Raw genomic sequence first — 17238 nt, 5'->3', positions numbered from 1 at the left:
GTGATGGTGGTATATTCATTCATTTTACATTTAAATATTAAACAGTCAAGTCATGCTCTATTGAGGAAATTACTCAAGGTCTGGCCAGTCAACTGGGTTTTCTTGTAATCATTATGACACACAGCAGTGGAGCTGGTTAACTATAAAATGTGGTGTAGTCGTTTTATGGTCCTCCTTCCTGTCTGTTGATAATGCTTGTTCCACAGCTTCGTCATGAAAAGGGGGCCCACTTCTGTAGGAGTCAAATAGTCATCAGGGGTTTAGGGTGCGGCTGCATTGCCCACCCCCTGGGTTCTCCCTTCCTGGGGAGACATGTAACAGAAGCTAATAATTATAAGCAAAAGCCATAAGATGGGGGTGGGGGCTAAATTGTCTATAAAACTTGCCCAAAACTATGCTGGCAAACCAGAAAGTGTGTTCGCAATGTGTTTATCCTCTGCATGTGTTCCCAGCTGCCCCTCTCTTTCCTCTGTGAGCAGGGCTAAAAGGCTGGCCTTTGAACTGCTCTGAAAGTGATCCATGCCGTATGGACAGAGCAGATGTGGCCTAACCTGATTTGGTTTCAATACTTCCCCACAGGAAGTTCACAAAGCCAGCAGGTCCATCTTTGTTATGTTAGTCATCTTTCCCAGAGGGCCAGTGCAGCCTTTTGCTTCTTTTTTTTAAAAATAGCTATTTCCTTATAGTTTTTTCTATTCTTCAAGCAGAATAGTTATACACACATGGTCAGTTTTAAGAAATAGACGTCATCTGAACAGAGTAGACCATATTTGTCAATCTGTATCCAATAATTTAAGTTAGCATATTCGTAGCAAACTCATATTATTTCTAAGTAACCATAACCAACAAGAGTGTGCTATATCCAAACAGATAATATTGTAGCTTCAACCCCACAGGTAAGCTCTATATATTATCAAACTTGATCATAATGTATCAAATGTACTCACTCACAAAGACCCAACCATACATATTGGTGCTAGATGTTTAGTCTATTTATATTAGCTTTATTTATTTATTTATAATTATCCTGTTATGTTTATCTATAGCTTTTAAAAGTCATTTCATTTATTTTATTCATATTTACTATCTTATTCTGCTGCATCTATACTGGACCAGCTCAGAAGAAATGTCTCTGTGCCCTAACAATGACAACAAAGTTCTTGTATCTTGAACCATTTTTTTCCCACTGAGATAGTTTTTTTTTTATCCTGCACCTTAAGGAATAGGTTAAATAAAAATCTTAAATGCTATGATTCAGAGTAGTATAGTATGGCTCCCTGTTTTTAAAGTTATTTCAAGTGCAATTATTCCTTTTGTTATGCTCTTAAAATGTATAATATACATTTTGCAGGCAATGTGGTACAATATACAACATTATGACCAAACACTGCATAAAATGCAGTTTACATTTTGCTCTGTATTTTGATTATTTGTAGGCTACATCTAATTTCCTAGGCTTGAGGACTACATTTCCCATCTTTAAAGCGGCGCGTCATATCCAATCAGGGCGAGGAATAGGACCACATCACGTTACACTACCCGGAACTGGGAGGAGGTGGTACTAATTGTCGCGGATATAAACACAATCTCAGCAAATTGGTAAGTTTATTTTATATCTTTATCGTTTTTTACCACCAATAACCAATATGAGAATATATATTATTTGTTTTGTCACGTTCACACGCATAGTTGTGGAGCAGTTTAGCCGAGAGTCGAAGCTATCCTGCTCCTTCAAGTTAGGCCGTTATGAATGGGCAGGTTAGCAAGCGTCGCTAATCGCAGTAGAGAGGTTCATTTCTAAACCCGCATCTCAGATATTCAGATCAAATACTACTAGCAGTCTGGGCAAATGTGTAAAATGAGTTTGAGTATATAAGGTTTTATCTAGAGTAGATAGTTTGTAAGGGTTTTCGGAATGCAGCTAACGGAGCTAGCTTTGGCTCAGTTTGATGCTACTTAGATGCTGGAGATTAACTAGCGGTTAATCAAGCGGCTGTTTGGCTGAAGAGCTCAACAAGTAGCGATAACCAAGGTTAAATATATTGGTTTAACCATATTGATGACGATAATGATGGATTTTTCACTGCACTGATGCCAGTGGGTAGCATTGTGATAACGATGTCTATGTAACGTTACACTTTCTGTGGTAGCACCGTTTATAAGTGACTGTTATGTTGTATATATTGACTGTTGTGCGTTTTTATGTATGCCTCTTAATGTGTGTATATGGTACAGGTGTGTATAAATGTGTATATATGCATATTTTTCTAATATATGTTGTATTCCTTGGGATTGTGAGAAACAGCATTTCAATCTCCCTGTCTGTATCTCACATACAGAAGATTTACAATAAAGTTGACTTTTGACGTAAAAATATTGTTTTACCTGGATTATTAAAAAACCCTAGTATTATTTACCCAGTGAAACATACCTCCTTAAAACCAATTGTACGACACATTAATTCTGATGAATATCAATGTAGATTAGACGATATGTACCATGGGATGTAGCAATTTGTTACTTTCAGAAAGTGTCTAATACTTAATTACCATGAATGCTATTATTAATGTTCATTATTCGTAATTGTTGTTTCAATAAGACAGTTAAGAGGGAGCAACAGGGAAACAACGAATCACATTTTCTTTCCTCAGTTTTATAAAGTACCTTAACTCGTCAAAACTGCATTTAGCTGATTAACCAGAAAGTACAAATGTCTGTTTCATTACTTAATAGGGGTGTTGTGTCTGTAAACAGTTTCGTGAGATTGAACGCATAATAACAACTCCTTCTAACATATTAACCTGTTATTATAATTTGTACATATTAGTTGCTTTTCCTCTGGATATTCATTGCTTTCTCTCTTGGTACCCTTTCTCAGGTCTGATTGCGCCTCACTGTTGCTAAACAGGATGATTGACGTTCGAGCATGGGCAGAGTATGTGGTGGAGTGGGCTGCCAAAGACCCCTACGGTTTCCTCACCACTGTCATCCTGGCTCTCACACCTCTCTTCATTGCCAGTGCACTGCTGTCCTGGAAACTGGCCAAGATGATCGAGGCACGTGACAAGGAACAGAAGAAAAAGCAGAAACGTCAGGACAACATAGCCAAGGCCAAGAGGACCAAGAAAGATTGAGCCTGTGGGTAGGATGAGGGCATATAAAAGGAGGAGCATCCACCACACATGCAGCCCTCCTTATTCCAAATAACTTAACAACATGGAGCCCTTTGTGTCCCAGCCCTACTGTCAGCACAGGGCCCCTACGCCTCAAATCTGGGGTGGGAGACTGGCCCCACAGGCTAACAGTGCTGAGACGGACAGTACTGCCCGAAGGAGGCTCGTCCCAGTGGGACTCTGGTCAGCAAGAGCACAGTGGTCATCTGTATCATTTAGTTTTACAGAAATCCGCTGATAATAATGTGCAGCTGTTGCAACTCTTTGCATTCCATTGTTAGCACCCATGTTCTTTAGAATTGAAGATGTAATAATGAGCTTACTGGAACTTTTTCCAAAATATCCAAAATACTACTTTCTAATCAATAAAGTTTTCATGTCGAATATGATCTAATTTCCTCATTATGGATTTTATATTGAAATGGAAAAATGATGTAATTCTAATTAAATGCAGATAAAGTATTCATCCCCTCATCTTTAATTGTATTGTAACTTTGAGCCAGAGTGCATAATTCAATTATTATGTTCAGATTGACAGAAAAGCCTCGGCATGTCAAACAGAATGACATACAAATCCATAATCCATACAAATCAATCACAAATGTTTAGCAGCCAGTCATATTTAGCAGTTGCAAAACTGCATGTGAGAAGGTAATTTGGGTGAAATCGACACATTATTTAATGCAAACTTAGTTTAAGCTTCTCGTCTTTTCTGATTACATGGTTTAATTTAGAGTTAAAAGTTATGTTTTATACATATTCCAACCCGATGAAACATTTGTTTTCCTTGGGCTTCATCAAAAAAATTATGCTTTTCATCTTGACAAAGTAAAATGTTGCTCTTTGAAGAACATTTAAAAAGGATGTACAGTATATTTGGTCATGGCTGAGATCTGCTCTTCTGATCACCTTCAATTTACAATATTTATATTCTATTTTGAGATTAAGCAGTCAATATAGATATTACCAAAGTCACAATTTATTAGAAAATTATTTCTTGCAATATCCACAATGCAGTATCTGTAATTGACTATTATGAAGCACAAGCATTTCACTTTTTCTTTGCTTTATAAACAGACCTTTTGGCTCCATTGAATCATTACTTAAAGTCAGCTTCAAGATGAGTGACGCCTATTGTCTTGATTATATACAATATATGTACACCAAGGGACTACGGAAATAGAAACCTGAAAATATAAAACAATCCAATAAAATATCCTTGAAATGATTACAGCATAAAGAGATTTAAACTCTGGTTATTTCTGAAGTCGCAGGTTGTGGTGTGGACTTGAATTACATTATACTGAAAGTTGCTTCTAAAGTTACACTACAAAGTTTCAACTGAATGGGAATATCAGTTTCACATAGGTAGTTCTTTATTGCAGGGCTTATCTATTGGATTGTGTTTTATTGTACAGCGGTCTCGCTGAATGTAGATGTCTCAGTCTATTTCTTGGGCAACCAGGAGCCGGGCTGAAAGGTGTTGGCAGTGCTGCTGGGGTCCTCGCTGATCTCCTGCTTCCCGAAGTCGGTGGAGGCGGCATGGCCTTTGGCAAGAGTCTTTGCAGGAGTCGTCACGAGACCATCTTCATATTCCTTGGCCTGTAGGATCAGATCTTTCTCCTCCACCTCCCTGGCCTTAATTTTGATGTTGTCCCTGTAAGACTGATTCTTCAGCAGCTCCTATAAAACACAGAGGTGGACATACATGCATATTCAGTGTTTTTGCAGTGTTCAACACATTAAATATAAGATAGTATAAAACGTTTTTAATAAATCGTGAAATTCAATTAATACAAAAATAAATAAACAGTCAAAAGAATGATGGAAAATCAGTAGGCAGGATGTGGCTTTGAATCAGAATGTATTGACATTCAAAGCAGTGCTTTCCAGTCATACAAAACAATAAGTTCTTGTGATATAATCAATTTACATCACCCGATCCCAGATAAGTGTCAGAGGATTGATGGATGGATTAACCTATTGAAAATTGAATTAATTTAAGTTTTTGCTGAAATCAACACTTCCTACTTATGAGTCGATAAGCTTCCTTCCTTCCTTCCTTCCTTCCGAAGCCGGCAGTTTTTTCATACAAACTTTACAGTACAGTTTTTTCGTTGTTGACTAAAACTCCCCTACTCCTGAACATGCAGTCCACTTTCAAAACAAACCCACGGTGAGTTATAGATGTAAAGTCTCCAAACAGCATACAACCTGATTAAAAAATAGTTTGAACTAATGAGACTGTATATAGAAGAAAAATAACCTACACGACATGTTGATACTTTACTTAGATGTTTTTGTGAATGTTATTTCTTGAATTTATCCTTGTTATAGTCTGTGACTTCTTATAAATGGTGGGCTTTATGGGTCGGTGACCCTTCATTGTAAAACGTGTTTAAAATCAATAGTAAAAACATGCTTTTACATTTCTTGATAGATTACATATAGCAGCCATGCAATATTGCCAACGATAGCCACCAAGGTAAATTAAAGGGGCATCAACCACAGTTTAATGGAATGGCATCCAACACTTCACAAATAAATCATGACCAGACCGCATCTACCAAGTTCTGTGATGTTGGAAATGTTAAGGTGGCAGTTTCCTAAGAAAAGAGGATGACCTATTTCGAACCTTCAAACTCACCAGAAAATATAACTAGTTATAAGTGTCCTGCTTACTATTCTAACCCTGTTTGTCCGAAAGGCACAACAAGTAAATTGCCAAGTCAAAAGTAGAAAGATATAAAAATGCATTGGAAATCTTCCAGGTACAAATGTGTGTGTGTTTGCGTGTGTAGAGTATAAAGTAAGACATTTACTAGCAGAAGACCAAGGGTGTTCAGTTAACCTGCACTATATTGTCCAATAAAACCTGGTTAAAAATGTAGTCTTTGGAACAGATTGGTAAACTAACATGACAGGAGGCATTCGCAGTATAAACAACCAGTCCAGCTCATGGAAACAATTATAGCCTGAAAACAGTCCACCGGTGGAATAGTTACCCACTTGAGCCACAACTAGTGTCCAGTGATGTTAGCCTCTCCCTGGGATGAGAAGCCAGAAAAGAAGGGAGGACTGGGCATAATGCTGTTGTGTGTTGGCACAATTGAAGGACTGGAAAAGAGAGGGGAGAGCTGTGGCCAAAAAGCCCCGCTTTGGGGAGAGAGACAAACATACTGAGCTGCTTTTCCAGCCTGTTAATGACAGGATTTAATCCAATCAATTTATGTCGGCTTGGACCGGGAAGAGAGGGAGCGTGACAAGGGGTAGGGTAATGTGCTGGGAGTGAAGCCTTGGCCACATCAACACTGTCCAGCTGTCGATGGCAGCTATTGGGCAGACGCAAGGCAGAAAATTGGAAGAGAATGTTCTGGCAATAGAGACAGGGGATGGCATTGGCCACTGTCAGGGAGAGAGGACAGAGAGACGGACAGAGAGACAGAAAGAGTGCCTCGGTATCGGCCTTCCAAGGGATTTCCTATAGACCTACATTTCACCGTCCAAATCATTTCCAGCATTCTCACATTTAAAGAGCAATAAACCCAGTGAGAGGTACGCGAGGGGAAAAACTGCAGTCCTTCACCATTCCCATCCTAGAGACTGCCAGAAATACAACAAAAGCAGGCTTTTACTGGAAAAAATAAAGTAAACTAGGACATGGTGTCAGTGAGCCGCTTGTTCAGAAGCTGTCTTTGCTCTCCGCCTCGCCATCAATGCACTTCAGCTGCTGTTTATTTTAACACCTGTCCCCCGAAAGTTCCAGGATTCAGTTCCGAACTGTAAGATAAAAACAAATCAAAGCCGTTCCTTGCTTCTATCTTTCCCTCCCTTGTAACCAGCCCTCTAGAGTCCAACCATCAGCACAGCGGGGAGGCTGGGGGGGAGACGTACCTCGACAGAGGGGGGCTCCTTCCGTCTGCCTCGGATCCACGCTGCAGGAGAGAGGAGGAAAAAAGAAGAGTGAGAACACCCACACAAACATACGCAGCACAAACAAAACCGGCAGTGATATTTAAAAGCTGCTATAGCATCGCTGAGTTTCAGGGCACAATGGTAGCTTGGTGAAAACAGAGTTACCAAGCAAGATGGGAAAACACACAGTATCTAGGGTTTTTATCATTTCATTTAGTGAACTATAGGGAAAGATGCAGAATGGTAAAAGTTACACACATGATAAACTCAAAACCATAATCCTGCTTTAGTTTAGGCAGAGCAGGGCCACTGAGTGCTGTGTCTCAGAAGAGACAGTAGGAGTCTGCTCTGATCTTTGCATTTGAAAGTAGACCCTGTCATTCTCCATCAGTAGCTCTGTCCTTCTTTCTGGTTCAGGTTAAAGGGAGAGAGAGAGAGAGAGAGAGAGAAAGAGATTGTCTAACTCTTCCCCCAGCTCGCACAGGGATTCTGGGCCTCTTTTATCCCTTTCTTATTTGCATCCTGATAAAAATGCATGAGGGATGGGGCGAAGCAGGATGAAGGGTTTAAGGTGGATGAAGCCAGTCTGAGACAGAGGGAACAGTTTGTATCCAGTTGTAAGACATTTGAAACACTATTTTTGATACGGTTGTATAACACCAGCAGAAGGCGTCTTTGATAAACTCATGAATACGCTTCTCCCAACCCCCCTCTTGCAGTTTGAGACAAAAAAAAGAAAGAAAATCAATGGATTAGCCTAGGCCCCAATAGATACAGGCATGCATTTGTTATTCCATTTTATTTGTGCAGCCCTTTATATACTCTGATGGGTAGCTTTCTTATTAACATTGTCATTCATCCATATTAGTGATATGAAAAGTATAACAGTGATGCTGCGGTCCACACTTACAGTCCCACTCCGTTGGTATGCTGCCTTCCACATATTCATGTTCTGTAACATTAGCTGCCACCACCATCCGCCTGGCACGGACCAACCTGCCTGGGAAACAAAACAAAAAGTAGAGAGGAAGACGGCGAGAGTGAGATAGAGATGCTCAACAATGATACATACAAGAACGCAAAGGAATACAAACACACACAAAGAGGAGCAGACACAATGCGCTCACACACACAGATACAGACGGACGCACAGACACACAAATACTCAGAGGAATGACAGCACTGTGACAGGCCATGGATGATTACCTCGTGGCCCTCGGGCCCTTCTTCTCAGATCTCGCTGAGTGGCTCCAAATCTGGGCTAAGCCTTTATGCAAATCAGCCTGACTTTAACCCAACCAACCACAGCCCCCCTCACTCAAAGCCTCTTCCAATCACAGCGCTCTGGCTAACAATGCCCTCCAAAATCAACATCAAGCCGAGCAGGAGACAAAAGAGGTCAGATATCACAGAGAACAGGAGAGGCACGAGCTGCGTGGAATATTAAGTGCTCCTCTCCCTATCTGTATACAGCACGATGCTCGCTAGCAGCAAGACCACCGCCAATTATTTTTGGTCGAATCTGCTGATTAGACAAGTTTGGCTGGCACACAATGACATGGAGATGGAGGTATATAGGGGGGTGGCAATGGAGAGGGATGGAAACAGAATAAGAGGGGACAAGATAATTAAAAAAAGAGCAAGTTGTATCTTGGTGTGTTGCTACAGAGCTTTATACAGTGTTCAGAACAAGTATTTCTATAGTTTTTCCTCGCTGGTAGCTAGATGTCCATCGCTCGCTCCCATCCTTCTGAGAAATGATGAAGCAAGGACGGAGGAGGTAGGAGGGAGAGAGGGAGAGAGAGAGAGTGATGATGCATGGCAAACACGGCTGGGAGAAGAGAAATGGATGGGCAAGGAAAACAACACGCTCCAAAACACAGACAATCTGTCAGGATTCCATCACCGTTTCTCCGCAGATGACTGGACATGGACAAATGGAGGCAACCACCTCCATGCACAGCGCAGACTGATGGCCTTAATGTTTACTTCAGCCATAACAGATAGCTACTGCACCGAGATGGATGAGTGATGACATTTCAAAGTGGCTAAGTGTATACGGGAGTGCCTTATAATAAAAGCTTATCTGTTGTCTTCCAATGAAGATATTTTTCATGCATGTGCTGCTCTGCAATTATGCCTTATAAAGTGATGATTCCTTCCCATACTTTATCCAGCCTATTTAGTAATCAGGTCAGCTAATTAGGCTAGCATTGCTTTGGTTCTGCTTTGGTTCCCACTAGATTGTCACTATAAGGCCTCACAGGCTCCAGCTTTCTGGTATCCAGGTCTCACAAAAACACTGCATTCTCTCACCTAGCTGGCCCAGCAATGTGTAAAATGCATCCTACGATCCTCACGTTTGTTTACATGCCTTAAAATGTCTTCTGAGAAACAGCTTTCTAGAAAGCCCCCATGATAGCAGAACAAAAACAACTGCCAGCAAACAAAAGACTGTTCTCAAGGCAATACTCACAAATACATTTGGGTATGCTAATTAAAACAGATTCTATCTGTATTTGCATTGGTGTGGGTGGCAGCAGACTGAAATGGTACAATTATGATACAGTCCCCACAAGCAATGTGCTTAACTACAACTAATGCCTAGCTAATAAGCATCAAGAGGCACCAACCTTTTCTCCATCTATCTCCACTGCGGTGCATCCCCCCCTCTCCATTCTGTCACACTCCAACCGAGCGCTCATCTTGTCTTGTTGCTTTTGCAGCATGACTAAACCTCTTCCACCATGGCTTTTATCCTTGGATTTGAGTAACAAATACAGTATGTACATATATTTATGAAACATGGCTGATCCTCCCAACACATACGCATTGGGAGGAGGCTCGTCAGTGGGATTGCTGTGAATATCGTTCTCTTGGTAATATTTTAGATGGTACAACTCCAGATAAACACACACAAGCTAAAGCTTTATAACGTGCAATTCTACAAATATATTGCAACATTTCAACATAAACACATCCTGTTACCTCAAGTGAGATGATTGAAGATGTAGTAAAGAAATGTGATGACTTGTGGATATTAGGTTCGTGATTACAGATGTAATCTACACGTAACATAGCATAACAGAATTGGCCTGGCACATTGTTTGCATAGTGATTACTCAGCTGAGGGGGGTGCCTGCAACTAATGATTACTGTCATTACTAATTAATCCATAGATTATTTAAAACAAAAAGTATATTTTCCAATCTAAAAACAGACCATAAAGTCATACCTTAAAATTGCTGACTTTGTTTCACCAACAGTGAAAAATAAAAAGTAATAAACACTGTGTTCAAACCCCTCCCCCCAATCATTTTTGTTATGGATAAACCATTTGTCTCTGAAATCAAAGAAATTATATAAAATGTTGATCATAAATGACTAGAGTCCGAGGTTGTTTTTTTAAGTTGATATCCCAAAATGGTGTCATCAGGTTAAGCTGCCTTCACAATACGATAAATCAATGCAATTCCATTTTCACATTGACGAGATTAAATCATCAAACGTTTTGTATTTTACCTTGTTAAATATCAATCAAGACTAGTTGGCTATCAATCAGTCAAAAATAGTTAATTTTCCTCATTATCGACTAACTGAATGATATACTCCTTAGTGTTAGTTTCATAAAGTTTGAGGTATGAAAAGGTGTTAGGAGCTCTCCATCTCAGCGGGCCCCCATGTGACAGGTCTTCCTTCTCATCACTCACAAGGGGAAACCTACTTACCACACACACACACACACACACACACACACACACACACACACAAACACACACACACACGCACGCACACACACACCCCAACTTCACACATCAGCTCCGAGGTGAGAGCTGCTCGGGGCGACCTGAGAGGTTTCTCACCTCCACAATGTCATTCCGGGGCGTCTTGCTCGCTGTGTGTCTTCCTCCTCCACTCGTCTTTGATTACAGACACAGTTCTGAGGGTAACACACATAGAACGGCAACATCCGAGAAATGGAGAGCCCAAAATAATCCGATAAAAACTAAACGGACTTCCAACTGGTGGACCTCCTGCTCCTCATCATCAACACAGACTTCTTCTGCACCACCACGTACACTTGCCTTTCAACAGATTGCAATTTAGACAAAAGCTCCCACCTGGAACTCTGGAACTAAATCTTAAAATAAAGAGCTTCTTCACATTCTGCATGATAGCGAGGGGTACACTAAAGCAGTGAGTGTTGGGCCTGACACTGTGGTGCAGAAGCAGCGGTCCCATCATCCTGTCGTGAGCCTAGTTTAATTCTCTCCAGCTGAACCGTGTGCAGAGGAGGGATGGGGGACCAATACCTGCATGGTAATGGACAGCTTTATGAAGATGGAGTGATCGGATAAGCATCAGTGATACAAGGACAACCAGGTACCAATACCAGCACCCTGTCCTTCCCTTCTCTCTCTCCTCCTCCAATCTCTTATCCTGTAAAAAATTAAAAGAATTGAGGGGATGTGTGATGCCTGTAACCATGGTTACCCATTAGCCCTGAGCCTAGTGAAGCTGGTTTAGAGGGAAAAGGCCAGCCGTTGTTTTGCCTCAATTCTGGTAAGAGGAGGGGCTTACAGGCGTAAAGTAGGCCTGCCGCTGCTGCTGTTTGCCTTTTTTATTCAGCCCTCATTCTGTTTGTCCCTGTTGCTGTCGATCCCGCTGAGGCTTGAGCGACTCACGGCAAAACAGAGAAGAATAATTCATTAAAAAAGTAATAACATGCTGGAAAGAGTACTCTGATTTCCCCTGCGTGTTACTTTTAACTAAACGCAAGCATACTCGAGGGTGAAAGGGATACTTTACCCCCTTCCACTTACGACCACCCGTCCTCTTGAAATCCCGTCTCTGCACGATGGGTTATAGAAAAGGACCGTGGCGAGCCAGGAAGTCAGCGTCCTTTGTGAGGCTGTGGAGCGGTGTGCACCCCCCCACCACCTCCTCCTCCTCCTCTCCGGCTCCTCTGAGGCCCATACGTGTGATGTTCATACAACAAGCTGTCCACCCCTTTCTATTCACCTCCATCACTCTCATCCAACCCCCTTCCTTTCCCTTCCATTGCACCTTCAGTCCCCCACTCTCTTCCTCCATTAACCTACCTCCACCTTCTCTCTCCCCCTCTATCTGTCTGCCTGTTCCACCCACTCATTTCACCCTCTTTCTGTCAGAAACCCTCCTTTTACTTTCACTCTCTCCATTCTTCCCCCCACTATATAATTTCACCCCATATGTCAGCATCCCCCTTGTTGTTTGTCACTCACTTTCCATACCCCACCTTCTTTTGCACCCTCTGTGAATCTCCTTCGGCCTTATCTTTCCTTCCTCACTCCTAGCCTTATTTCTCTCTGCCTGTCTGCTTTATTAAAATATTCAGGATTGAATAAGCAGCGGCGGGCTCCAGGAGATGTCTGCTTTGTGTTGGTCTGTCTGTCAGCCTTTTTGGCTGAGTTTCTGACCGACAAGGAGCCACTAGCCACCTTACTGGCCATTTGAGAAAGACACACGAATGCACTGGACAGCGAATCAGCGCCTATAATTATTGTAATTAATTTGTTGGCACCATCAACTGCCTAGGGTTTTTCACCACGTCGCATCATGTTAAATGTGTAGGTAGTGAATCAAACATGTTTACAGATACAGGTCTACTGTTAAAGCAGTGTTTAATAGACCTGCAACCAATATTGGAGCTAGGCCCATTTGTAATACTCTACCGTAAGAAATAAATGTGCCTGTTTCTTATTGTGAGCATCCATCTTTTCCAATGCCTTTTTAATGAAGCAGTCAAACCACTCCAAGGTGTTCCACCACATACGTACAAACACAAACACACACTTGGCAAACGGAAAGCAAGATGAGCTAAACCCACGTGGTTTCGTTAACGATTAAACAACCTTCATTTAAACCCCATGCATTGCAAAGCTGCTGATCAATTAACATGATTTACTGTGGCTGCTCTGGACATAGCTGCTCCATTGCAAACACTGACTTGGTGTCCTACTGTATGATAGACCTTCCTTCATCACACCCTGGGGATGACTTGTGGCAGAATAAACAGCCATTTGGACCCTCGTCTCTCTCCGCTGTGACTCTTTCCATGGAAATATGCGGCTTGAATCAACGCTCTGATGACACACAGCCATCTGTTGTTGTGTTAAGTGTGTTTGGGCATGAAGTGGAGAGAAAACACACTTGCAATTTTTTTCTTCCCCTTTTTAAAATACAAAGCAGATACTAATGTGCACATACACACAGTGTGTAGTTTTTATGCCAACACATGTACACAACCACAGATGCACAAACTGATATCAAAACACACACACCTCCTAACTCAGTCCCCAGAGTCACCCAGCCTGAAATAGCAGAATTGAGGCCTTTTCAGTTTTTCACTTCATAGAACATAGCTGGGGAATCAAATAAATAATAGACAAAGAAAGAGGGATAGTGATAGGACGACAAGTCAATGCATCTTTTCTCTGCAACAGCGTGGCGCACCTCGGAAGAACCTCTGAATCCCTTCAATTCTCCACACAGTGGAGAGGACCAATAGATTAAAACTGCATGGCACACACTTCTAAAATGAATAGTGCTAAAAATACATCCTTTTTACTAAGACATGAAAGGAAACTGCCTTTCCTCTGTCCAGTATTGAGCAGCCATTGATTCCAAGACAAAGGCTACACCTCCTCAAAGAGGTAAGAAAAATAGCAATCATACAGGCAATTATTTTCAAATGTGCCTGCAGCGGCCGATAATGTCAGTGCGCCTCTCTTCCTAAATAAAGGGAGGGAAGGCAGGCGTCAAAGCTGCAGGCCCACTGCTGAAGACGAATGAGCCCATCCGCAGAATGCTGGGCTTTCATCTGGGCAGCATGACATGGTGCCCCATGCAGTGTGAGGCAGCGCTGGGCCTGGGGGACAGACGCACACAGAAAGAGAGAAGAATATAGATTCTCTATTCAGCTCTATAGAGCCAACACCAAGGCAAAGACCCTCTAAAGACCAGTGGCCAGATTGCCAGTGGCTTTATCTTGTAGCCCTGCCATAGACAACAATCACTGGGGCTCCACAGCCTATAGCATAGTTCTCTCTGTGGGGAAGAAGCACACAGTAGGCCTCTTAGCCAGACCATTTCTAAAGACACGGACAGACATTCCCCCTCTCTAGGCGTGTACTTCAGACTCAGGCCTTTTCATTTTGATGTGCAGCAGCATCTGAGGAGAGGGGGATATGAAGCACTCTGCTGGGTATAACCCTCCACACTGCTGAACTACTCCAATGTTGTGAATAGAAATCTTCACTAGAATGTCTTCAAAGGAAGAAAATCGAGAGGCAGCAATGGTAGGGAGGGGCAACGGAAGGAAAGCCTAACTAGAGGCAAATAAAGAGGTCACCCGAAGGAGAAGAATGGGCAGTTGTTGAGATTAGATAGGACACAGTCACGTAAAAAAGCAGCGGCTTCCTTTTATTTTTCTGCCATTAAAACCCTCATATATAGCCTACCACACACACAAAATTGCTTACGCCCCAGTTTTCTAAAGTTAACAGATTGAGAGAGGTAGAAAATGGGAGCAGCAAAGCATAGATAAAGGTAGAGAGGGATTGCCTGAATACTAGGGATGGACAAATGAATAGAAGAACTAGGTAGAGTTGAGAGGGAAAGAGAGATAGAGAGAGAGTCTCCTCACCTACTTTAACCACTATGCGCTGCAGTGGAAAGCCCTGCGGTCCATGCCTTAAGGCCCAGAGCCCACGCTTGGCCTATCAGTTTAAGATCAAAAAGAACCCGCTTTAGCAAGACATATGGACTGAATAATGCATCTGCTTTATTTCCACAAGGCTGGACTGGGTGAGTGGTAGAAATAAAGAGGAAAATGTGAGTGCCATATCTTTTTATTTGTGCATTATAAACGTATATGAGGGTATACGTGTATGCACCTGCCTTGCATTTCTGAGTGCGTTTGTTCAGAAACCATTTTTTCCACAGGCCATCCAGCCACTCCACAGTGTCAGTCATTGTGATTGGGCAGTGAATATGGTAGCCTGTAGCGTGCTAGAAAATGGTCTTGTGTGATGTCTCATTTAAATAGTCTGACAGCCAGGGGTTGAGGAGTAGTCTTGTAATGAATTATAAATATGAGGTGCACACACGTTTCCCTGCAAACTGCTGAGAAAAGGTGAACCACAAAGTCAAGTTCAGTCAGAAAGATAGCAGGCCTGGGACCTGCCAACCGTCGGTCCAAAACTGAACAAAAAAACTCTTGGCTTCACTCTCGGAAAAAGCATCACTGAATGTTTGCACTGTAACATACCTATTCAGCTCATGGGTTATTGAAGTTGTATACTGTGGCACCAAGAGAGGGAGACAAACACATGGGTAGGAGGGATTACTGCTGTGTAGTGTGTATCCCATATTAGAAAAAAGACAGTGTCTGCAATGGAACTGAACTCATTCTCAGGCATAAGATTCCTCATGAATATCACGATGCATAATATCACTTCGCTAATAAGTCAAAGGTCCATGGCTGGTTAACCAACAACAGTATAATGTCTGGAAGGTTGGCTCTTTGACCAATACCCTCTATAGGGACCAAAAGGGGAAGGGGAAAGTGGGATTAGCTGTGATTCTGCTAATGAGTTCAACTAGAATAGGCATTCTCAATTCAGATATAGTGCATCACTATATTTCACCCATAACAAGTTCCTCTGCAGGTGTGGATCTGACATTGACACATAGATAATGTCAATGTTCAGTGTGTTTTTGTTGTAAACCTCTCATTGTCTCATTTTAAAATGACACTCAGCTATGATGGCATCTCCTCCATGTAAATATCTTGCAAAACACAAGGGTGATGTGCTGGGCTTCTCAAAAATTAAAAAATGCCCCTGATGCCATCTAACCTTCTTTACTATTGCTAAGTCTTGTCATAAAAATGGCCTATCTCTCTCCATCTCCTAAAGTTAGGACAACTGAGGAATGACTCACGGTAAGACCAGACGTTGAGTCCACTAGGCCTACAACTGTGTCCTTGGCCTTCAAGAAGGTGTGAAGGACACCATTGGCATTCCACCATGGATTAGCCTGATGATGACACAGTTCTACTGCTTGGCTTGAGCATGACAAACTGTAGCACTGCCATGTCTCAGTAGGGATATATGACCTCTTTCTAAAACCTCATAACAGACAAGAAATAATTTTCCCTGCAACAGTGGAGGACATGCTTTCTGCTTTTAAGGCCAGTGACAGTGGAACTGCCATGTTTTTGGCAGCGGAATTACCGCTCCTATTATTTGAAGATTTGAGAGAGTATATTATTGATAGAAGCAATAAGGGTCACTTGGGGTCATATTTGTCAAATAAAACAAAAATACACTGAAAAGGGAATGAGGAGGACCCTTTCTGCTTTGAGGGCCCATGACAGTGGAGCTGCAGTTATTGTGGCCCCAAAATGAGTTAAAAGTTAATCTTGCTCAATTTTAATACAGACTAAATCTATTTTATACAATGAGATGTTCTGGGTGAGGTATTTGCTCCATCTACTGGCGAGCTTTTTACACTACAGGGGTCAAAGGGAAGAAGGAAAGTCATACATGCTCAAATGCGCAATACATTGCATACAAATAGATACATTGCTGGAATATCAATATGTAATATGTATTATTCTTAACTAGATATCAAAACAATCAGGCTAAGAAAGGCTAAGTTAGTTATGGAATAAACAAACAGGGCCAGGGACAGAAGAAGCTTACTGAAGTTTAGACGAGGCTTTAAAAAAGCATGCATATCTGTAGGGATCAATACTGTAAATACATTAATTACTGGCTAAAGTAAGCACAACAAAGCTTGATTTAGAGGACATGTTACATTATATTTACCTGTCCATGTCTTCTGTTCTGGGATATGGTAATATGTATTTCCCACATGATCTGTCCCGACGTGCTCGCGTACTATTCCAAACGTACGCCGTAAAACTCCAGCGACCCTGTTCATATTTTCAGGAAAATTTGAAGGTTTTTGAGTATTTCGTGTCCCTTGTTAGATGTGTGTCCTCTCACTGGGTTGTTTATACAATACTTCATATGTTGGGAATAGAATGAATAAACCGTTTTGTGATTGGACGCTTATTATTGAACAGCCAATCATCGCATTT

General features: G+C 41.7%; 2 protein-coding genes across 2 annotated transcripts; one reads left to right on the top strand and one right to left on the bottom strand.

Annotated features, from left to right (window-relative positions):
• The first annotated feature begins 1504 nt into the window (after positions 1 to 1504).
• On the top strand, positions 1505 to 3654 carry smim15 (small integral membrane protein 15). Its single transcript, XM_010768236.1, has 2 exons — positions 1505 to 1599; positions 2879 to 3654. The coding sequence occupies exon 2, from the start codon at positions 2910 to 2912 to the stop codon at positions 3132 to 3134; it is 225 nt and encodes a 74-aa protein (XP_010766538.1). The 5' UTR covers positions 1505 to 1599; positions 2879 to 2909; the 3' UTR covers positions 3135 to 3654.
• Positions 3655 to 4132: 478 nt separating this feature from the next.
• Positions 4133 to 17193, bottom strand: ndufaf2 (NADH:ubiquinone oxidoreductase complex assembly factor 2). Its single transcript, XM_010768245.1, has 4 exons — positions 16964 to 17193; positions 7999 to 8088; positions 7068 to 7108; positions 4133 to 4856 (listed from the first exon to the last, which is right to left on the bottom strand). The coding sequence occupies exons 1-4, from the start codon at positions 17076 to 17078 to the stop codon at positions 4620 to 4622; spliced, it is 483 nt and encodes a 160-aa protein (XP_010766547.1). The 5' UTR covers positions 17079 to 17193; the 3' UTR covers positions 4133 to 4619.
• Between the last annotated feature and the right edge of the window lie 45 nt (positions 17194 to 17238).

The sequence above is a fragment of the Notothenia coriiceps genome, unplaced genomic scaffold (assembly GCF_000735185.1).
Source record: "Notothenia coriiceps isolate Sejong01 unplaced genomic scaffold, NC01 NC01_scaffold00000339, whole genome shotgun sequence".
Taxonomy (NCBI): Eukaryota; Metazoa; Chordata; class Actinopteri; order Perciformes; family Nototheniidae; genus Notothenia; species Notothenia coriiceps.
The sequence above is the reverse complement of the archived record's forward strand: the minus strand, read 5'-3'. Positions and strand labels throughout refer to the sequence as shown.

Coding starts and splice junctions, on each gene's coding strand:
- smim15 (XM_010768236.1), top strand. CDS start 2,910: ATGATTGACGTTCGAGCATGGGCAGAGTATGTGGTGGAGTGGGCTGCC.
- ndufaf2 (XM_010768245.1), bottom strand. CDS start 17,078: ATGAACAGGGTCGCTGGAGTTTTACGGCGTACGTTTGGAATAGTACGC. Junction 8,089..16,963: donor AGAACAGAAGACATGGACAG/GTAAATATAATG, acceptor TTTGTTTCCCAG/GCAGGTTGGTCCGTGCCAGG. Junction 7,109..7,998: donor CATACCAACGGAGTGGGACT/GTAAGTGTGGAC, acceptor TCTCTCCTGCAG/CGTGGATCCGAGGCAGACGG.